Raw genomic sequence first — 23,480 nt, 5'->3', positions numbered from 1 at the left:
AAACAAAAAACTGCGGATGCTGGAAATCCAAAACAAAAACAGAAATACCTGGAAAAACTCAGCAGGTTTGGCAGCATCGGCGGAGAAGAGCAAAGTTGACGTTTCGAGTCCTCATGACCCTTCAACAGAACTAAGTAGAAATAGGAAAAGGGTGAAATATAAGCTGGTTTGGGGGTGGGGGGGGGGGGAGTTGTTGGGACATGCAAGCAGTGATAGGAGGAGATTACCAAAAGATGTCACAGACAAAAGAACAAAGAAGTGTTGAAGGTGGTGATATTATCTAAAAGAATGTGCTAATTAAGAGTGGAGAGCAGGACAAGCAAGGTAGCTCTAGTGGGGGTGGGGTGAAATAAGCGATGGGTGGAATACATTTAAAAATAATGGAAATAGGTGGGAAATGAAAAATCTATAAATTATTGGAAAAAACAAAAGGGAGGGGGAAGAAACGGAAAGGGGGTGGGGATGGAGGAGGGAGTTCAAGATCTAAAGTTGTTGAACTCAATATTCAGTCCGGAAGGCTGTAAAGTGCCTAGTCAGAAGATGAGGTGCTGTTCCTCCAGTTTGCGTTGAGCTTCACTGGAACAATGCAGCAAGCCAAGGACAGACATGTGGGCAAGAGAGCAGGGTGGAGTGTTAAAATGGCAAGCGACAGGGAGGTCTGGGTAATGCTTGCAGACAGACCGAAGTGGTCTGCAAAGCGGTCACCCAGTCTGCGTTTGGTCTCTCCAATGTAGAGGAAACCGCATTGGGAGTAACAAATGCAGTAGACTAAGTTGGGGGAAATGCAAGTGAAATGCTGCTTCACTTGAAAAGAGTGTTTGGGCCCTTGGACGGTGAGGAGAGAGGAAGTGAAGGGGCAGGTGTTGCATATTTTGCGTTTGCCTGGGGAGGTGCCGTAGGTAGGGGTTGAGGAGTAGGGGGTGATGGAGGAGTGGACCAAGGTATCACGGAGGGAACGATCCCTACGGAATGCCACCATGTTGGAGTTGTATTGAACCTTGGTGAGGCCACAGCTGGAGTACTGTGTGCAGTTCTGGTCGCCACATTATAGGAAGGATATGATTGCACTGGAGGGGGTGCAGAGGAGATTCACCAGGATGTTGCCTGGGATGAAACATTTAAGTTATGAAGAGAGGTTGGATAGACTTGGGTTGTTTTCGTTGGAGCAGAGAAGATTGAGGGGCGACCTGATCGAGCTGTACAAGATTATGAGGGGCATGGACAGGCTGGATAGGGAGCAGCTGTTCTCCTTAGTTGAAGGGTCAGTCACAAGAGGGCATAAGTTCAAGGTGAGGGGCAGGAGGTTTAGGGGGGATGTGAGGAAAACGTTTTTACCCAGAGGGTGGTGACGGTCTGGAATGCACTGCCTGAGAGGGTGGTGGAGGCGGGTTGCCTCACATCCTTTAAAAAGTACCTGGATGAGCACTTGGCACATCAAAACATTCAAGGCCAAGTGCTGGTAAATGGGATTAGGTCGGTAGGTCAGGTGTTTCTCACGTGTCGGTGCAGACTCGATGGGCCGAAGGGTCTCTTCTGCACTGTGATTCTGTGTGATTCTGTGACTCAACTTCTCATTTCTGTTCTGTGTGTATGTGCGTTGCGTTTTTATTATTTTTTTCTCAGGTTTTTCGTAACTAATAAACGTACTCTTTCTTTGAATCAAGAAAACCTGGTTAAATTGGCTCCTTCTAAAACATGAACATATTTGGGCTGGGAAAGTCTATCAAGGGATCCATCTTAAATTAACCTTGTTGCGGGTCCCATTCAGGAAATTAACAATTTGAGTTATCTCATCCGGGATCATAACAAACTGGGGGACCTTGTCCGGGGACCGCTCGTAACAACATCTACCATTTAACGAAGAAAACAAAAATTCCACTACGTACAGTTTGCTGCAGAACCAAAGCCTTATGGTAGCACTTTGTACAGTTATCTGGAGAGGACAGTACATGAAGGAAAGAATGTGGGAAGTAGCTCAGAGAGTTGGACGGTGGGGTGATGCAGAGAAGAGGGAGGGATAAGGGCAACTAACTTTATGCAACATGATTTTCATTCCTGCAGTTCACAAACTCAGATCTTAAATATTTAGACATTTTTCATTCAGCTTCTTTCAAAATCTTCTTTAGTATTTGTACAATGATTCATATCTACTGCAATTTGTTTTAACCCTTCTGATCATGATGACTATACATGCTGTATTACAGTACTGAATGTTGATCCAATTTCATTGAGGGGGGATGACTGGATGGAAGGGAGAGAGAAGAGAGAAGTGGAGAGGAGGGCACGGGATGGGAGAGGAGGGCACTGGACAGGAGAGGAAGAACAGGACGGGAGAGGAAGAACAGGACGGGAGAGGAGGGCATGGGATAGGAGGGGGTGGTATGGGACAGGAGGGAATAGGATGAGAGGGGCAGGGAAGAGGGGAGGGAAAGAGAGAAGTGAAGAGGGAAGAGAGTGGAAGGGAGCAGGGAGGAGAGAAGGGAGCAAAGAGAGTTAGGAGTAGAGAGTCGAGGAATGGAAAGCAAGGAGAGGGGAGGGGAGGAGAGGAGAGGGGAAGAGAGGCCCTGCCATCATTCAATAACCACCCACAACAACACAGGAAATAGGAGCAGCTGTAGACCATACAGCCCATTGAGCCTGCTCCACCATTCAGTATGATAATGACTGTTCTTGGGCTTCAACTCCATTTTCCCACCCACTCCACATATCTCTTGATTCCCTGACACAACAAAAATCTGTCTATATTACCCTTAAATGTATTCAACAATGGAGCATCCACCACGTTCTGGGGTAGAGAAATCTGTATTTGTATAGCATTGGCTTGCATTTCAGTCCTGTTTTGGTCTTCACTGTTGCAAGGACATTCTTTTGACAATGCAGCTTATACAATAGAATGTATTTATATCAGTATTTACCGCACATAAGTGTATCAAGGCAGTCACACAATCAATAGCATGATGGTCTAATTAGCTGCAGGATTTTAATTCAAGCAATTTACACATCACTGGAACCATGGGAAAGGTAGCGTGTGAATTCTTCACGCAAACATATATCTTGTGAGATACATACAGCCTACAAAATTCACCTTTTCAGACAGATCTCTAACATATGCCCCAATAATCCCTGCAGTGAGACTTCCCTCAAACCATTTACTTTCAAACCAGATGTGAAAGATGTAAGCGAATTCAGGATGAAGAAATCAGAGCTTTCCACCTTGATCTCAATACAGTGTTGTTCATCAATAATTCAGGCACCCTGTGAGAAAAGGGATGACAGGTCTCTCTTCCTAACACATTTGAGTGCATGGTCGAACAGGTCTGATGGAAAGGGGAAGTAACATTAGCTATTTTCATATCATGGGAGCCGACAAGCAGCAGAGAACATGATTTTAAAAAAACCTACCTGGCTTCCTTTTTTTAACCACCGAATGTTCATTCATTCATCACTTTTTCAATAAAGTCTGCTCACTAACCTCCAGTTCCGCCCGATCTTCTTGCAACCAAGACATATCATCTGCTCAATTACTTATTTGCGTTGCAAAAGAATCCCATTACCTCTCACAGCTGATAAAATATTAATAAAAACAGGAAAATTGCACTTTCCCAATCTGGCTGTCTTTCAACGGTAATACACAGACTCGGTGAAAGATCTGAGGGTCAGATAATAGCTTCTGAAGGATGGGAGGGGTGGAAAGATGAACATTTCGTTGATTAGTTGTAGTCTGATTGAAAGCCACATGCTCATATACAGGTAGGAGTCGATTATCCTGTTTCCCAAAAGTTGGGGACTATTTAAATGAGTTGATTTAACCCTGCACTTTCACCTAAAATTACTGCCTTCAGACAACATAAGGTGCCTGGCCATAATGAACAATATTAATGCATGTAAGATCTGCAAACAATACTCATGCCATTTTTAAGCTTGCTTTTTCAAATTACCCTTTAAGTTCAGCCTTAATATCAGATTTATCTTCAAATAAGTAATTGTGCTTAGTTTGTATCTTGATGTTAAAATTGTGTATATGCCAATGAACGATTCCATTTTGCAAATTATCTGTACAATTGAGTTTTATAGATTTCTTTTTGGCAGAATTTTCCATTAATACCATTCTTGAAAGTCATTGTACTATTATGTCACATTTATTAAATTACTAATTTAAACATTATTACCTGTATATGCAAAATACTGGACAACTTACATATTTTCTATCTGTCGGCATCACATTGTTTGGAATGTGCAATGACATCACACCAGGAAAATTCTGCACAACCCCATAAACATCCACAAGCAAAAGTCAAAACCATATTTAAAATTCCTAATATGTAGAGGATAGACAAATTCATGTCCTAAGAGTTTTGATGCCTCCTATAGATTGTGCTGATCTTCCCTATTTCTTGACTTATGATATTAGTGGAACTCCTCCATTGGTTTACTGTCTTGTAACTCTATCCTACCTATTTTTCTCATTATGTTAATAGCTAACAGCCTTTCTCAAACATGAAGATTGCAGTTTTATAAATTACTTTGCAAGCTACATGGTGGTGGGAGTATTGGCACTGTTCATCCTTGCATGCTATGTTATTGATCTTAGCCATATCGCCTTTAGGAACTCTTAACTGGAGGCCAGTGATGGGGTAAAATTGGAGGCAGTCAGTCTGCTCTCACATAGCTCCTGAAGGCTAGTTTCTTAACAGGATGAGGAGAAGTTAGCCCACCCTCCCACCTAGCTACACACTGTATGCAAATGAGATAAGAAAAATAACTTTAAAAGACAAAGTAACTCCTCATACATAGATTTCAGCACTGCTGCTTTAAACATTTTGAAATAAATCCCTTTCTTTCAGATACAAAAAGGGTAATACCTCTGCTGCCAACCTCTTCAAAACTTAGTCTGTATAAAGTTCAGCAGATGGCAGATGTCAAATCAGATTCTCCACTGACCTGATTGCCATCACTCATCTCAAAGTTAGTGTTTCACACCACATTAGAGAATGAGCTGATAATACTCAGTATCTGAATGATTACGAGAACACATGAATGGCGCACACAGGAATAAGTAATCAGTAACAAAGGAACTCTGAGGGCAAAAGAAACGGGCTAACACAAACCACTCTTCAATAATATGTAATGCTCATACTTTCTCAAATATATTTATCACATCTTTTTCATTAATTTGCGTCAGCCTTCTAGTACAGCAGCTGTGTTGGAAAATTGAACATGAATCACTCAATAAGTGATGGAACTGAGAGCCATCAGTGCTTGAAAGTACACATTTTCTGGCTGAGAATTAGTAAACTCAATTGAGTACACTTTCAAAAGATACTCAGATCCATAATGAGGTGTTAGCCAATCAGCCCTCTCTGTACATCAGCAGCAATGAGTAGCTTCCCATTGCAGTGTGTGCCTGAGCTACAAAGGCAAGTTATTAGCTCAAATAGTAGTACAGCCTAGCCCTTTCACATATTTGTACACACTCACAGACAATATCATTCCATGCATCCTTATACCAGACACTGAGGCCAGTAGACTAACTGAAAGACAACAATTGACTTGTTTATACTTAGTTCCCAAGTACAGCACGAGCAGTTGTCCATTAATATTACTTCGATAATATCAACAATGTGAACTCAACTGAAAATAAAAAAACTATCAAACTTCACACTTCTCATTATTAAATTGATTGAAAACAAACACCACAAATGTGTCACTACGCATAGAAACACAAAGAAAGATAACTGGGTCAAACAGCAACATACTGAGAGCATGGCAGGCCTTATAGATTATGTTACATCTGTCCTGTATATCAACAGTGTGTTTGTACTGGACCATGTATGACATCTATCAGTAGGACAGGTTCCAACAGAGATCTCCCATCTGTCCTGCTCTCCAAGTGAAAGGCTTGTTTCATTTTCTCTGAGGTGAATATAACCACGTTGCATGCATAGATTAGTTTGCATGTTTAAAAAGCAGAGCTCATATCTTAACCAATGCAATCAATGCTAATAAAATTAATGCTAGCTGGCAGAACAAAGAATTCCATACAGTGACTGATGAAAATCTCATTAAGCACCTTAATACACATCCAACTCGAGAAGCCTCAAAAGTCAGGTGCTGTGTTGTGCTCTTTATACACTTGAGGAACAGCCGTGCTCAGAGTCATTTTAGAAAGGTGGAACCTTAATCTTGCCTGTATATGAAAGTAACTTTCCTCCTAAACCAATAAAACTGGTTCATACGACTTTATCCTGTGGTTGTTGCTTGAGTTTCAGGATTAAGCAGGGACAGGCTTGGCAAACAATTGAGAGATAACGTAGTCTTGTGAATTAGTGGTTTCAATTTCAATCCAGCACAAAAAAACAATAGCAATAACCACACAGTTTAAAAAAAAGAAAATAATCTATTATAATTCTGGAGCGGCATTCAATATCCGACCAAGTCATCGCTGTCCAGCAAATTATTTGACATCCACTGTTTGTCACAAGCATCAAAAATAGTTGAGGACAAATGTCCAAATGAACCTAAATCAATTAGCCATCAAATTTTGACCCTTAATTCCAGACTATCGGTGGCATTTTAATTGCAGCCACTGTGGGCAGGTGTTACTGACGATATTGACAGTGAGCTTTGTACAATAAACTTTATTGGCAACTTGTGTCTGATTGCAGTACTGAAGCTGAATAAAGAGAAATGGGGAAGGTTACATGCAGCGGGCAAATCATTAGTGTTGTAAATTTATACAGTTCTTCTGTATTTTTCCTCCTCCTAAACTGCAGAAATGGCAGCTTTTCTTTGTCAAGAATATTTAATTTTTGAAAAGTAAAACATCCGAACCTCACTGGTTGTGATGAAGCAGCTAATTTTTGTTTTTTTTGTACATCTATTCTGTCAGATTAATGGGCAGGAGCCACTGCCAAGGAACATAAAAAATGTATGTAATTAGGTGCCATTGGAAGATGGATTTCCACCCCAACTCCCCACCACTACCCCCTCCCACTCTGACCACCTTCAAATTTTTCCACTTTTGTTTGAACACATTTTGAACAGTTAAAACAATATCTTCTTATAGCGATCTAATGATACACAACTGATGCTGAGTAAATACATTAAAAAGAAGCCTTTCTAAAAAGAGAAGAACTTTTAGGACAATTAAAACCACTACACCTCCTAGTGGCCAATGCTGTTAATGTCCTCAGACAAAAAATGTACAACGAAAGCGTGGCTTTTCACCAAAGGTAAAATAATCCTTATTCAGCTTCTTCCCTGAAAATACCCCAAGAAACAGCTGCTGAGGACAGTTCCTCCTTAATCAAATTTTGGCTTCCACTGCAAATCGTTTCAAAAGGTTGAGCAATTTTATTTTAACTCTTTTCGGGATAGGAACCTTCCCTATTTCAGCAGTCCAGGTATCCACAGAGAAGATCTTTTTTTAAATTATTACTTAATGGATTCTAAAATCTGCTTTGTGCACCTAAATGCCATCACAGTCTGATGTGACTAAAGAGTGAGGGATTTAGCAGCGCAACATAAACCACATATATAAATGTATCATTTCCCCAAATGGAGGCTTCTGTGACACTCTCAATTGATGCAGCATTCTAGTGACCTACTCATTTATATAGTGAAAGGACATTGAGGGCACATAGGCGATTTGATCCACGTACAAATTATCATTCCGTAAATGAACAAAATGGATTGGCCAGAGTCAGCATCCAAACAATAGATAGAGAATTTGTCTATGCATTTTCCTCTGACAGGAGCACTAAAGAGAGGGATGATGCAGACATTCTAGTTAAAGAGGAATGTGAAATAATAGATACAATAAGCATAATGAGAGAGGGAGTACTGGTTTGACTGACATCCTTGAAGATGGATAAATCACCAGGGCTGGATGAATTGTATCCTGCGCTGTTAAAGGAAGCCAGGGAGGAAATAGCGGATGCTCTGCCAATCATTTTCCAACCCTCACTAGATACAGGAGAGGTACCAGAGGATTGGAGGTCTGCAAACGTTGTACCATTATTTAAAAAGGGTGCGAGGGGTAGGCCAGAAAACAATAGGCCAGTCATTCCGACTTCAGTGGTGGGCAAATTATTGGGATCAATTCTGAGAGACAGAATAAACTTTCACTTAGAAAGGCACAGATTGATAAAGGATAATCAGCATGGTTTTGCTAGGGGAAGATATTGTCTTACTAACAATAGAGTTTTTTGAGGAAGTAATAAGGTGGATTGATGAGGGTAGTGCAGTGGATGTTGTCTACATAGATTTTAGTAAGGCATTTGACAAGGTCCCACATGGCAGATTGGTCAGAAAAGTGCGTTCCCATGGGATACAGGGGAAGGTGGCAAGTTGGATCCAAAATTGGCTCAGCGACAGAAAACAAAGCATAACGGTCGATGAATGTTCTTGAGATTGGAAAGCAGTTTCCAGTGGCATTCCACAGGGCTCAGTATTTGGGCCCTTGCTGTTTGTCATATATATTAATGATTTGGACTTAAATGTGGGAGGGATGATTGGGAAATTTGCAAATGACACAAAAATTGGCTGTGTAGTTGATAATGAAGAGGATGGCTGTTGTCTCCAGAATGATATCAATGGTTTGGTTGAGTGGGCGGAAAAGTGGCAAATAGAATTCAATCCGGAGAAGTGTGAAGTAATGCATTTGGGGAGGGCAAACAAAGCAAGGGAATATTCAATAAACGGGAGGATATTGAGAGGATTTGAGAGACCTTGGAGTGCATGTCCACAGGTCGTTGAAGGTGGCAGGACAGATGATAAGGTGGTAAAGAAAGCATATGGAATGCTTTCCTTTATTGGATGAGTTATTGAATACAAAAGTAGCGATGTAAGGATGGAACTGTATAAAATGCTGGTTAGGCCACAGCTGGAATTTTGTGTACAGTTCTGGCCGCCACATTACAGGAAGGACATGGGAGATTTGTAAGAATGTTGCCAGGGCTTCAAAATTGCAGCTATGAATAACGATTGGATAGGCTAGAGTTGGTTTCCTTAGAACAGAGGGGGCTGAGGGGGTTGACATAATTCAAGTGTACAAAATTATGAGGGGCCTAGATAGGGTTGACAGGAAATGCCTGTTTCCCTAGCTGAGGGATCAATTACAAGGGGGCATAGATAGAAGGTGATTGGTAGAAGGATTAGTAGGGACATGAGGAAAAACATTTTCACCCAGAGGGTGGTGGGCATCTGGAATTCATTGCCTAAAAAGGTACCTGGACCAGCACCTGAATTGCAATAACCTGCAAGGCTACGGACCAGGTGCTGAAAAGTGAGCAGCTAGTTTCTTTTTCTGCTCTTATTTGGCTGGTGTAGATACGATGGGATGAATGGCCTCCTTCTACACCGTAACTTTTCTATGGTTTCTGTGGATTCTAGGAGCAGAATCTCTGACCCAGCCATTTTATTCCAATACTGGAGGAGGAGGAAGGATTTAGACTGAGTTCTACAAGGTACCTTCGATGCTACTTCAGTCAATGTGCTGCTAAGGCCTCTTCATGCTGCATGGCTTAAGGACAGTTCATGTAAAATTGATCGCATGATGTTAAACTTTCAAATTTTAACTGATGAAAAGGTGAATAAACGCAAATTAACAACAATGATAACTTGAGGGATTCAAGTAAAGGTGACTTATGTAATTATGTGGAGAAATATCATTCTGATATATAAATTTAAAAAGCCCTTGTCTTTCATTCTGAAAGATAAGCAATCAAGTCTTATGATTGTTTGACTGAGCAAATCCAAAGACAAGCATCAATTCTAATTCATTACAAGCGCACTTACTAACAAGTACTCATTGCTGTCCAGGATCTCCAAACTTTGGCTCGACTTTCATTCCCTAGTATTAACTTCAGAAGTTTAAAACCTAAGCATGCAGTCATCTAAGCACTGATCTATCTCACTTTCTCATCAAATTCAAAAATTCAATTTGTGGCTGCACATGATGCCAGAATTGGAGAAACACAGAGGTTGTGAAGACCTGTAGGGCTGGAAGAGATTATAGAGATGGGAAGGGCTGAGGCCATAGCAACCCCATTTCGTGAATGTGTCTAAGTCTATTCTACATAGTCTGCTTTTGCTAATACTGTTGAAACATTTTAAAATAATTATTTTAAAAATACTATAGTGCTTTGACAGATTATTCCGTTAACTAGGCCGAGTCTGATGCAGTTCAAAGGAAACTGCCCACGTGCAGGAGTAGAATTCACCATTTTAAGTTCCACACAAAGTGGATATCAGCAAACAAAAAGCAACAAACTATTTCCAAGTTTAGACAGATGATGTATGGCACCAGCTGCACTGTACATTTTATTTATTCTTCAACAAACGAACCCAGTTGCATAATCCACTTAGCGAAAAGGACATAATTTTTGTTTTACTGCTTGTGGCTGTGTGAGTGTCCAAACATTCTTGATCACAGCTGCCAACCATGCATTCCGCTTAGAGCAGTATCCCTTTCTACAATGTCAAGGAAGACTCGCACATGGTACACAATTGTTGCATAACTGCTTCACAGACTAGGACCATCACGTGGGCAGGTTGCTTGATGCGTCATCACCTTTTAAAGGAAATAAGCTGAAGGCACCAAACTCTCGAGCCATGAAGATGTAACTGAGTTTAGCTAAACATGTCAAGAGTGTCTCATGTTTCGTGGTCTACTACTAATCAAAGATATATTGGTCTATATAAATACAAGTTGCAATTGTTATATCTTTGTTTTAAACATATCAGCTGACTTAAAAAAATAAATTTTCATCCTACATATTGCAGTCTTTGGGTGCTGGTGGATTGATGATGTCAGAGCCCACTGCCATCATGAGCTCGGCCTGAGAATTTGGAATCTTCCATTTGTGTTGCGCAGTTCTATGAAATGTAACTAGAGTAGAGAACACAGGAGGAAAGAAGGCCATGAACGGGAACACTGAGAATGGGAGAACAGAGTGAAAGATTTACAGACACAAACAGCAAATGAACAAATGAGGGAAAGGGACAAAGAAAAGTTAAAGAACAAGTAACTGTCAGGTGGCGGGCCAACAGGAAGAGAGTTGCTAAAGAGTCTCAACAAACATGAGAATTGTTGTCAAATTTATAGGAAAGTTTTGTTTACATGACGGTAGAAAATGTGCATGGCTGCCTCAAGTTCATTATGTATTCTGTGAATTACAATAGTCAAAACTAAAATGAAAGCTAAGGGTTAAACTGAGTTGTGGTATATAGTGTAATCTAGTGCAGGCCACAATAAACAATGAAACGTTAAAGCTTGACTTGCAGATGTTCCGAGCACTCAACCATTTTAAACATAGGAATAAAACTTTGTGTTTTGCACCATTTTAATTTTTGACATGTTTCAACAGATTAGTGATCACTATGAAGAAGTCCCACAGCAGATAATTCGAATGAGAGATCTGAGTAATGATCTTGTCAAGTTGCCTCGACTGAAACCAATTTTGGTTTCCACAATTTTAAACTAGAAGCAGTTTTAATAAACTATAAAAATTTACATTATTGAGGGAATTGCTAAGTAGAACTGGAATTTGTTTAGTATTTAATTCCATCGAGTCACCATGTCACAAAGAGGAACAGGGTGGGAGGGGGAAGCTCTAAACATTCAACATCTTAAGTGAAATTCGCTGCTGATGAGCAGTACTGTGCAATTATTAAATCATTATATTCAATTAATATTTGTTAAAATGAGGCTCGAATTACCTTCTTTCTTATTGTCTCAGAAATATATATCCCAAACTGGCAATGTCGAGAATTAGAAGTTGAAAAATAATGGTCATATGCTGAGGGCTATAGTATTTAAATTCACCTCCACTTTTAAATTCAAAGCTTATTATATACAGTAACAGTGAAGTTTAATAAACTGGTTCACCGATAATTAAAATACCTTGAATAATTTATCTTGTTGATCTCAGACCGCCTTCCTCTTTGAAAACTAATCAGTACTGACGCCCTGAATAAAGCTGCCAAATAATTGTACCAGTCTAGAATATAAGTGAATTTGCTTTCAACAATGTACAGAACACATGCTGGGTCGTGAAACCCTAAAAAAAACAGGACAACAACAATCTGTTCCTTTCAGCAAGAGCCAGCATCAAAGTGAAGGTGCTGCTCCAAATCAAAAGCACAATCACTCACTTACAAGCAGGTATCCATGGCAGGTAGTGGTTTATATCCAGTCAAACGATCTCACTGCTGTGAAACATCTTTCCCTTCACTTTACAAAAAAATACCTAGCTGTTACATTAATTTACCACACAGTTTAGCAGAATTGGCTTCTTATCAGTGTAATTCTAAGGCCCTCATGAATATGTATATATAAAAATAAGCAACAGATATATATGGATAACAAATTGCTAAAGTACTCTTCAAAGTGTTAATTTGACACATATTTGAGGACTCTGAATGGACCATACGTTTCTTTGGAAGGATGAGCTATATAGGCCAAATGGCCTTCCCTCATCTTTGTCACTTCACAAAGACTCCCAGCCTAAGTTCACCTTACCACAGCATTTCTAACCTAATCACATGATGCAATTGTGAGCATCAATGATCAGGGCTTTTGATGGCCTGAATTTTTCAGGTGGCAGGGGGGTTGGGCGGGAGCAGGGGGTGGTCGTGGAGCCAATTGCTGCCCGCAATCCGCAATCAGCTCCACGCTGCCATTTTACGCATGCGCGCGAAAAAGTGCTTCAATCTCCGAGGCACGGAGCTGCCTTAGGGTGATGGAATCGATATTGAAATAATTAAATAAATGGAGGAAAAATTTAATTAAACATGTCTCCTCATGTGGCTGTGTCACTTGAGATGAGACATGTTTTTATGCCTCGGAAAAATTATTTATTTATTTAATAAAAGCTTTCGGAAACCTCATCCGGCTCGTGGATGAGGTTTCCCAAAAAACGTAAAGGCCGCTTGGCCTTTTCGCCTGCCCGCCAACCTTACAGCGTTAACAATTACATTCATTACTTCCTTAATGGCCTTAATAGGCCGTTTATATATCGGCGGGCACACAGCCTGATGTCATCGCACATCACTTTACGCATCGGTGTGTCAGGCCCGCCCCCGCACGCCAACTGAAAAATCCTGCCCCATGTGTCCCCCATGATAAATAAAAAGGGGAGGAAAGCAAAGCATGAATAAAAATGTAAATAAATCACATGCATAACATCTTTATCAAAAGCTTTTCCAACTTGACAATATGCAGTATTAATTTTTATATTATTTCATCAATAATTTTGTGCTGCAGAACATGCCGCTAAAGAAAGAAAGATTTGTATAGTGCCTTTCATGACCTCAGGATGTCCCAAAGAGACTTTCAGCTAATGAAGTATTTTTGAAGTGTAGTCACTGTTGTAATAAGGAAATGCGCCAGCAAAATGCACAGCAAGGTCCCACCAACAACAACAATGCAATAATGACTAAATAACCTGTTTCAATGATGATGGTTGATAAATATTGATCAGGACACTGGGGAAATCTCCCCAGATCTCCATCGAATAACACCACGAGGTCTTTTACATCATCCTGAGAGGGCAGATGGTGCCTCGGTTTAAAATCTCATCCGAGAGGCTAACACATTGGCCGGGACTTTCCAGTCCCTCCCGTGGCGGGAATCATTGCGAGAGGGATGGAATATTTGATGGGCCAACTAAAGGTCCGCTGACTTCAGGTGGGAATTTCCAGTCCCGCAGTGGGCCAGCATAATTGAAAAAGTCATAACCTCTAACTTTTCAAACACTGTATTCAAATGTTCAAAGCTTTTTCTGACATCTTCTTCCTGATTTTATCAGGCATTGCAGGTGACAATGGGTCAAAGCAGTACATAGAAATGGGAGTATGCATTTCACAACTGTGAAAATTCTAGAAGGGCTCTTGAAAATTTAATGCTTTGTGCCAAGATTTCATTTCCTGGGCTCAATTCAGCCTGGAGTTTTGATCTTTCAATGTAAGGGAAATGATTACCTGTCTTTTAAAAAGGGAAACCCCTCAAAATTTAACATAAAAATGAGGATTGGGAAGAGGTCCAAAGCTTAGCAATAAGTACAAAGTGCCTTTCCTCCCCATAACTAGTAACCTGATGTAATAGCAAAACAAATTCAAGAATTTACTGTGGATAAATCACATATCTGCCTGACCTTTTATTTTGTTCAGATACAAAGCTTACTGTCCAAAACACACTACATGCCATCCTGACTTGGGACTGTATCGTCGTTCCTTCACTGTCACTGGGTCAAAATCCTGGAACTCTCTTCCTAACAGTACCGTGGGTGTTCTTACAACATATGGACTGCAGCAGTTCAGGAAGGCAGCTCACCACCACCTTCTCAAGGGCACTTAGCGACGCCCACGCCCCATGAAAGAATAGAAAAATGTAGAATTCATATCTACAGGCGAATATCATCCAATCATAATTTAATCAATTAAACGGATTAGCCTCATGTTACGAATCAGAATATTTTTTTACCACTCTTTGATCTTGAAAAATGAACTTATCTGATCCTATTGTATATCTGCCTCTACCACTGGAACAAGAAACTAACATATATTCATGGTAAATCATATCTCAGGAGTATACAAACAGTTCAAGACTGCAAATGGAACCTCGGATGACACTTTACACACTTTCATCACAGCCCTGTGCCTCCAGGTTCAAGTCACAGTGATAACCCACACTAATATTTGGCTAAAGTAAGTGCATGTTTTGATACTTCTTGGCCATTGCAAATAAAATGGAAATCTCTTATCTTGATCAACAGCCACAATCCATCAGAAGTGGGAGGGCAACAATCTATCTGGGGAACCCAATTTTCCCTTTTGCTGCGGCGCTCTATTGATCGTTACTGTTTATTGAACAAATAGTGACATGCAAATTGAAACTTAGGGACAATTCATTCTAAACTGAGTCTCATCTGGAATGTTGTAGCTCTCAGCTTGAGTTGGATTTTTGCCCCTATCTATTCGCCTGCTCCTATATTTTTTTTCTCAATGCCTATTGTACCTGAGCACAGTCAGAGTAATACACCTCAGGTACTTCAACAGGGACATATCGAAGGCTTAAATAAAAGAAAAATACTGTGCCACGACAGGGCTGGAAAATCTCAGCCTAAGGGGAGAATTTTCTCCCCCATCAGGCGGGCGATTCAGGAGCAGGAGCGGGCGCGGGTGGTTCGGGAGCGGGCGCAGAGCCAATCGCCACCCGCGATTGGCTGCACACCACCATTTTGCATGGGCGGGCCAATTAGGGCCCATCCAGTGTGGCGCGCACCCGGAAGCGCTCAGTGCTACCTGTGCGGGTGGGGGGAGGAGGGAGAGTCGGGGCCTGCATGAAAGAGCGCAGAAATCTCCCTGAGGCACAGAGTTGCCTCAGGGAGATTAATTTAAGAATCAAACATTGCAAAAAAGAAAAAAAAAAATACTCAGGCATGTCCCCTCATGTGACAGTGTCACATGAGCTGGGACATGTTTATGTATTCTAATAAAATTTTTTACTTAATTTATAAACGCTTCAAGAAACCTCATCCTGCCCGTGGATGAAGTTTCATGAGAAATGCGAAGGCCGCCTGGGGTCTTCGCCTGCCCACCACCTTGAGGTTGGACGGGCAGCCCAGACAATCAGTTTAATTAGATTATTAACTGCCTTAACAGGCCTTTGACAGTTCGGCGGGTGCGCAGCCGATTCTGGTGTGCACCCGCCGAACTGAAGATCAGAATGACGCGCGGTGACATCGGGACACACGCCTGATGTCACTGCGCATCATTTTATGCGTCGGCGTGCAGGACCCACCCCCGCACGCCAAACTGAAGATCCTGGCCTAAGTACACACCCAAATCTCAGTTCCAATTTAGCTGTTACGTTGTGTTTGGGCTCTAAGGTGCTGTATTACAAAGTGGTTTAGTACAGGTTCACACTGGCAATTTATCATACACTACATTTTAATTTCAGCCATACTGGCAGGGGTTAATAGGGAGTGGTAGGGTGTCTCCTACAGACAGACAAGGAAATAGAAGAATAAATAAAAAGGTGGGCATATTACCTTACACTGCTCTTCCACACCTTCTAGTGGCCAGATCAAAAGTCTCTGACAAAATCTGAAACCAAATTGCCTGCTGTTACTTGCAGCAAGGAAATCTTCCAGGTTTTACTAATTCAGAGCAACACTCACCCAATTTTTAATTAAAATATTATCCATGTTAATATGTACTCTTGAAGATAAACAGCATTCCACATACTTAAATAGGTTTGAAATCTCTCACTCTTGCTGATTGTGAATCCTGGGTTTATCTTGCCAACCCATCTTACCCTTACCCATGTGTTCAAATCACTTGAAAATGATACTGTCCATTGTTAATATTGTGTGATCTGTCAAAAACACACACACACACACACAAAATGTATTGCCTGTGCATGAGGACACTTAAATACCGGGCTAGACACAAGGGCTGTCTGAGTCTGCAAAGTGTCTTTCACTGCACTGATTCACCAAATTAATAGTTAACTAAGCAATCAATTATATAGAGGAAAACCGTGCCCACATAAAACTAACAATTACCGGTAATTTCTCGAAATCACTTCTACTTTTTGGAATGTCATCTTGCAGGGACTATGTGCAGCACAACATGAATGCTTCCATGTTCCCTTTTATTTTCGCAGAAAGCCCAGAGGTTAGGTTTAATAAGGATCAATGGCAGTTTATCTGGGACACAGCTACTTCAGAATGTGCAAATTAAAACCAACACTTGAAAGAAATGGATTTAATTAAAAAATGTAGAGCCACAGGCTTTGTAAATTCAATTAAAGGATTTATGCAAAGGTTCAGTAGTTGTTTTTTTTAAGTTACCATCTATGTAATGAGATCTTCATATATAAAATCAATAGGTAATCTGGGACAGAAGATGATTCCTTAAGAACATTTTAAAATCAATTTTAAAAATACAGGTTGAACCAAGGAGACATCATCCAACACTATGGCCCTACTTTGTAAGGTAACGGTGATATCACAAGGTACAATGTTTTCATTTACACTCACTCTTACAGAAGGCTAATCACTTTGTTTTTGTATAGTGGCACTACTTCAAGGAATAGGACAAGGTCAAATTTTTCAGGTCACTAACAGTCAATGAATATTATTCTGTAAAGCACACTCTTTGTGACATTTCCTTTATACTTATGTGCCCTTCTTTATAATATTTCTTGTTACAACAGCATGCAATATAATTCTTTTCCATATACACAGTGTTAAAGGTTACTCTACATTTGGTAGTCAGGGTCCTGTGGTTGTCACTTTTGCTTTAAGCAGAGCTTGTGGTACAAAAAAAAAACAAAAAAAAAGATTGTTTGCAACACTTGGCTTGATTTATGAAAGGGAAATCATGCTTGACAAATCTACTGGAAATTTTCGAGGATGTAACTAGTAGAGTTGATGAGGGGGAGCCAGTGGATGTGGTTTATTTGGGCTTTCAGAAGGCTTTCAACAAAGTCCCACATAAGTGATTAGCATGTAAAATTAAAGCTCATGGGATTGGGGGTAGTGTATTGAGATGGATAGAAAACTGGTTGGCAGACAGGAAACAAAGAGTAGGAATAAACGGGTCTTTTTCCGAATGGCAGGCAGTGACTAACGGGGTACCGCAGGGATCGGTGCTGGGACCCCAGCTATTCACAATATATATTAATGATTTAGATGAGGGAGCTAAATGTAATATCTCCAAATTTGCAGATGACACAAAGCTGGGTGGGAGGGTGAGCTGTGAGGAGGATGCAGAGATGCTTCAGGGTGATTTGGACAAGCTGAGTGAGTGGGCAAATGCATGGCAGATGCAATATAATGTGGATAAATGTGAGCTTATCCACTTTGGTAGCAAAAACAGGAAGGCAGGTTATTATCTGAATGGCTATAAATTGAGATAGGGGAATGTGCAACGAGACCTGGGTGTCCTCGTACACCAGTCACTGAAGGTAAGCATGCAGGTGCAGCAGGTGGTAAAGAAGTCAAATAGTATGTTGGCCTTCATAGCGAGAGGATTCGAGTGCAAGAGCAGGGATGTCTTGCTGCAATTACACAGGGCCTTGGTGAGACCACACTTGGAACATTGTGTGCAGTTTTGGTCTCCTTATCTGAGGAATGATGTTCTTGCTATAGAGGGAGTGCAGCGAAGGTTTACCAGACTGATTCCTCGGATGGCGGGACTGACATATGAGGAGAGATTGAGTCGGTTAGGATTATATTCGCTGGAGTTCAGAAGAATGAAGGGAGATCTCATAGAAACCTACAAAATTCGAATAGGACTAGACAGGGTAGAAGCAGGAAGGATGTTCCCGATGGTGAGGGAGTCCAGAACCAGGGGTCACAGTCTGAGGATATGGGGTAGACTATTTAGGACTGAGATGAGGAGAAATTTCTTCACCCAGAGAGTGGTGAGCCTGTGGAATTCGCTACCACAGAAAGTAGTTGAGGCCAAAACATTGTATGCTTTCAAGAAGGAATTAGACATAGCTCTTGGAGTGAAAGGGATCAAAGGATATGTGGAGAAAGCGGGAGCACGCTATGTCTCTATGCGTAAAACACTACATGGTTTGATGCTAAGTTATACAAACCAAAATGTCCTAGGTTCTATCCTGTCAAAGTGGGCCTTGGTAGAAAACGTATTTGAAGTGAGAACTTGACTGTGAGCACAACGTTGCACTCATGCCTAGGACAGGCTTGGTCAAATGTGAAGAAGGACCACTTGGGTAGTGTATTGCAAAGCAGCTAGCATTCATGGTACAAAATCTCAAAAGTCAAGAACCTTCAGGAGAAGCTTGGGGAAAGAGGGAGAATTTTTTTTAAAAAGTGACCTTTGCCATACAAAACCTAAGTCTTTACAACTGAAAGTGTGGACTCATCAAATTAAATAACACAGCTACAATAAAGAACTCTAATTTTGTCTCTTGTGCTCATTGAACACATGGCATTACACAAATATCATTCAGCTGGAAGGCACTGAGGTACCGAGGCTCAACCTCTTCAATTTTACATGATCAGTTTATGAGAAGTAAACAGTGTGTTAATGAATCTATTCCAGGTTAAAAATATTCCTTGTGTGGTCTCTACAAGGTTATGTATTGAACAAGAATACACAGCAACCATCTAATTAAAACCAAATGTTCAGCATTTATTTAATTATTTTGAATTTACCTGACAGTATCATAACTTGATGCAATTACATCCGGCTAGAATTTCTTCCTTGGTGGAATTTTGGGGGTTTTGTTACATTACACATACCTTGAATGCCATACAATCAGCACACAGCTTAAACCTCTGAAACATTCCAGTTCATTGACATATGTTCCTATTAGATGAATCCCATTTGTTGCTATCACATAAGCCTTATAACACTGGGCGATTGTACTGGTTACCCTGGATTAGAACTATATTAGCTCCGTTCTATCCAAAAAATGAGTGTGACTATATTTTTATAACCATAAAATAGCAAGTTAACATTCCAGGAAATTGATTCCTGCATTCTTACACTTGCCCCAGTTTCTGAAAAGTCTCTGTTTTGGTTACAACTGTGTGGTGCTTTGGGATATTTTTTACATTAAAGGGGCCATACATCCCAATCAAAATTAAGCACCAAGTGCAACATTACATTATTCCCAGAAGCAACCAACATGAAACAGTTTGGGTTACATTCTGGTTGATAACTTTAGCCAGTTAACTGGTTTAAGAGGGCGTCTCATGATATCTGAAAATAACAATCAGTATTTCTATACATTCTAAGTGCCGGTTTCCTGAAAGTTTTGTTCAACCAATAAATGAAGTTGATATAAAAGGAATTATTTTGCCAAACACAATAGATCAGGGGACCTGAACTATTATCAGTCATTATGCCAGGGGTGTTTCAGCCATCTTCATTCATTTCCATTGTGTAAATGATGATTAAGGCTCTTAAAAGTCTGTCAGGTCTGGTAAATCGTCCAAGTCAATTTGTTCCCCTCCCAACACCCCCTAGACCCTGGGTGTCTTCAGTACTCATTTTTAAACAAAATATTACAAAAAAATAGAAAGTTGACAGACATAAGGGACACCCCGAAAGTATGCTGTGCATTAATCACATTTCCAGTGAACAGTATTTTTTAAAAAGATCCTGATATTAAGACTTTCTCCATAACCTTTAAAACCTACCTGCAAATATTAAGTACAGCACAGCATAACCTCCCACCAATAGCTATCCACACACATCTCATGGATGTGTGCAACAAAACACAGTCGCTCTATCCACCAGAAGGGACTTTTTCTTTCTTTTAGTTTTTTTTTTATTAGATATGAAATTAAATTTGATCCATTTCCAACTTGTATGACATTTCAATTCCCATGATAAAAGAGCTGGAACATCAGGAAATTTTCCAGTTCTAATGGCAAGAATTAGAATTCCAGCCCTTCAGCATGTACGTATTAACTTAAGTTACTGACTCCAAGTGCATAAAAACACGCATCGCTTCTCAAATGAAATGTCACACTTAAAACTAATTGAAATGAATTAATCAATTCCCTGTAGAATCAAGTGAAGTTAATATGTTAGAATGTACCCCATGATGGACCTGTTTCAATTCGCTGCACTGTGCTGAACTCAAAGTCCATATTCTTGCATTGTTATTTCGCACAGAAGGGAAAGTGTGCAGTGGGAATAAAATAATTTTACAAAGTTTTGTAAGACCTTTCAGTAATTTTGTCTTTTTTTTGTTGAAAGGTAATGTTGACTCAAAAAGTACAACATATTTATAAACCCCTGTAGTCATTAATTATGGTATCAGCTGGCTGATGAAGTTATGCACAGCACAGTGCTGTAGTTTTTAATTGCAGCAGGTGGAGTGGAACTAAAATGAAGCAGAACCCCAGACTACTGCCTGAATTCAAAGTGAAAAGCAATTCCAGTGTACAGGCAGAGCTCTTGCTCTTTGGAGAGGTGTTCTGTCGTGCACTGGGAAATCACCACATTCAGTTCACCAAAAGGTTACCTTTTTTTCTGTGCATAGGCCTTTGCAAACTTAAACTTTTTGAAAAGACTTGCATTTGTATAGTGCCTTTCTTAGCCTCAGGGTGTCCCAAAGTGCTTTACAGTTGATGAGGTATCTGTAAAGTGTAGTAACTGTTACTGTAGAAGAAACACAGCAAGTTGTACACATCAAGCTCCCACAAATAAAGTGATAACGAAAAGACAATCTTTTTTTTTGATGATGTTTATTGAGGTATACATATTGGCCAAGACTCCAGAAAGAACCCCCTGTGCTTTCCTGAGGTAATGCCATGGGATCTTTTACATCCATCACAGGGGTCAGACAGGGCCTTGACTTAATTGACTGGATTTTCATGGAGTCTGAGAGACTCTGTGGAGAGGTGAAAATGGGGGCCAGGACTCGATTCCAGGATTCCCAACCCAATTCACAGGGTTTCCAATTTTCTGGAGTGCCTTTTAAGGGTGAGGCTAGTTTGGGTCGTGAGCCACACCCTGCACTCCCAACCTGGCTGGCTCCATTGCAGGAAGAGGCATGTCCTAGTACTCTGCAATTTTCATGGAGTTGGGCCAGCTTTTCAAAGAGTTGTGGTTTACGCAGCACCTGAGAAGTGACGTAAACCATAAACTGCATGAGAGAACCTTTTAACCGGTAAATTCAAAAGATCCATCTCATGCCTCCTCATGGCAAGGTAGGCCTCCCACCCAACCCCTATGCCCTACTCATGCCAAGGTATGAATCCCGGCCCAGCCCCTATGGCTCCTCGTGCCCATTCACCCACCATACACTGAAATACAGCTCCTTTATACTATCGGCCAATAAAATTGTCAATCATCAAGACCCTTTAAAGTGACAATAGTCGAAACTGCAAACACTTGGGCTGCATCTTACCTATATCAGGCAGGCTGGGCAGGAGCAGGCGGGGGCAGGCATGGAGCCGTTGCGCGCTGCCATTTTACGTGGGCGGGCCAGTTAAGTAACATAGTGGAATTGACAGAAGAGATCAGAGAGCAAGAGCTGTCAATCCAGCAGTGTTTTCTCTAGGGCTCAAGTGTTTCACTCCTCTAATGTATTTCTGGGCTCTCATCCAAGCTTCATTATGCATCCTTGGCAGAGAGCCCAGAAATCAACACCTGAACGCTAGAAAAAATATGGCTTAACTGACAGCTCTAGCTATCTGATCTCTTCTGTCAATTGCACAATGTTTATTTACACAAGATAGTGGTTTCAGGTGCTTGCAGTTTCAGCTATTAATGCTTTAAAGGGTCTGGATGATTGACACTTCATTGGCCCTGCAGTAAAAATGAGTTTTTTTTTAAAAGTGTAAAGGTATCAATGAATGACTGCTTTTCTATTTTTTTTAAACATCCTATAGTTTCGTTGGTTCTATGCAGTATATAGTGGGTGATTGGGCATGGAATGCCATGGCTTGGCATAGGGGCATGGGGGGCCATAGGGTATGGGTGGGGGCATACCATGGCATTGGGGGCATGAGGGGTCATAGGGGGTGGGTGCAGGGCATGACGTGACTTGGATGGGGCATGGGAATGTGTGGGGGTGAGGTTAAGATGGTCTTGCTTGTTTCATTATAACTGGGATGAAGTCCCACAGCACTCAGGTGGGCCTTTTAAAATGGCCACCTCGGCATCCGGCAGCCCCTATGGCTGCCTCCGAACTCTTTCCTGGGTCAGCTGGCCCGACTGCAGTCCACAACTGCTGCTTTCCATGCCCCCCCAACACTCACCACTCACCACCCCCCTCTTCCGCCCCAAAATGAAAATCCCGTCTTTCCTGGCACTTTCTCTTGAGGCAGGCTGGCCGAGCCAGGAATTTTCCTGACTCCTACTACCTGCTCGAGGATGGAAATCTAATCCATTGTCTCATCCGAAATTTAGCACCTCTGACAGTTTAGTAATTCCTCAGAACTGCAATATGGAGTGTCAGCCTCGGGACGTGGTTTTCTGCACCCGCCCGTCGCTGGGATCTTCCTGTCCCACCACAAGTCAATGGATTTCTGGCTGGGGCGTCGTCTCACCCGCAGCAAGTCCCGCCCGTGACAGGGCCAGAAAATCTCGGCCTAGATTTCTGTGAATGTTTGGAGTAGAATTTGAACCCAGGACCTTCTTATTCAGAGTTTAGCATGCCACCAACCAAGCCACGGCTGACCCTTTGAAATGTTTGTTGCACCTGGTTTCTCTTTTTTTTTCACAGACACACACACAGACAGACAGGTATACACATATACACAGACAGACATATACTGACAGCCAGGTGCACGCACACACACACACACACACATACATGCAGGCGTCTCATCGCAGACAAGCACAAGAGAGAAAATATTGCTCAATCAGGGAATTAATTTCTCAGACAAAAGTGGCATTCTGTTCATGCAAGTACTGGACTGAGGATGTGCTGAGGCAGATTGGAATAGATAAATGATCCAAAAGGAAGGCCACAGCTA

At 41.2% G+C, this 23,480-nt stretch overlaps 1 protein-coding gene across 5 annotated transcripts in view; it reads right to left on the bottom strand.

Annotated features, from left to right (window-relative positions):
- The window catches only part of wwox (WW domain containing oxidoreductase), a 968,269-nt gene that overhangs the window by 480,653 nt on the left and 464,136 nt on the right, over positions 1-23,480 (bottom strand). Inside the window, exon 9 of one of the 5 annotated variants that reach the window (XM_078544628.1) lies at positions 10,306-10,573. The exons of 3 other annotated variants lie outside the window; for them this stretch is intronic. In XM_078544628.1, the coding sequence (XP_078400754.1) occupies positions 10,526-10,573 (48 nt within the window). In that variant the 3' untranslated portion in view covers positions 10,306-10,525. Of the gene's footprint in view, positions 1-10,305; positions 10,574-16,055; positions 16,111-23,480 lie in introns of those variants that run through there. One more of the 5 variants, XM_078544627.1, reaches the window with a different exon arrangement.

This window comes from Cetorhinus maximus, chromosome 6, assembly GCF_964194155.1.
Source record: "Cetorhinus maximus chromosome 6, sCetMax3.hap1.1, whole genome shotgun sequence".
Lineage (NCBI taxonomy): Eukaryota > Metazoa > Chordata > Chondrichthyes > Lamniformes > Cetorhinidae > Cetorhinus > Cetorhinus maximus.
Note: the sequence above shows the minus strand (reverse complement) of the source record. Positions and strands in the feature narration are given on the sequence as shown.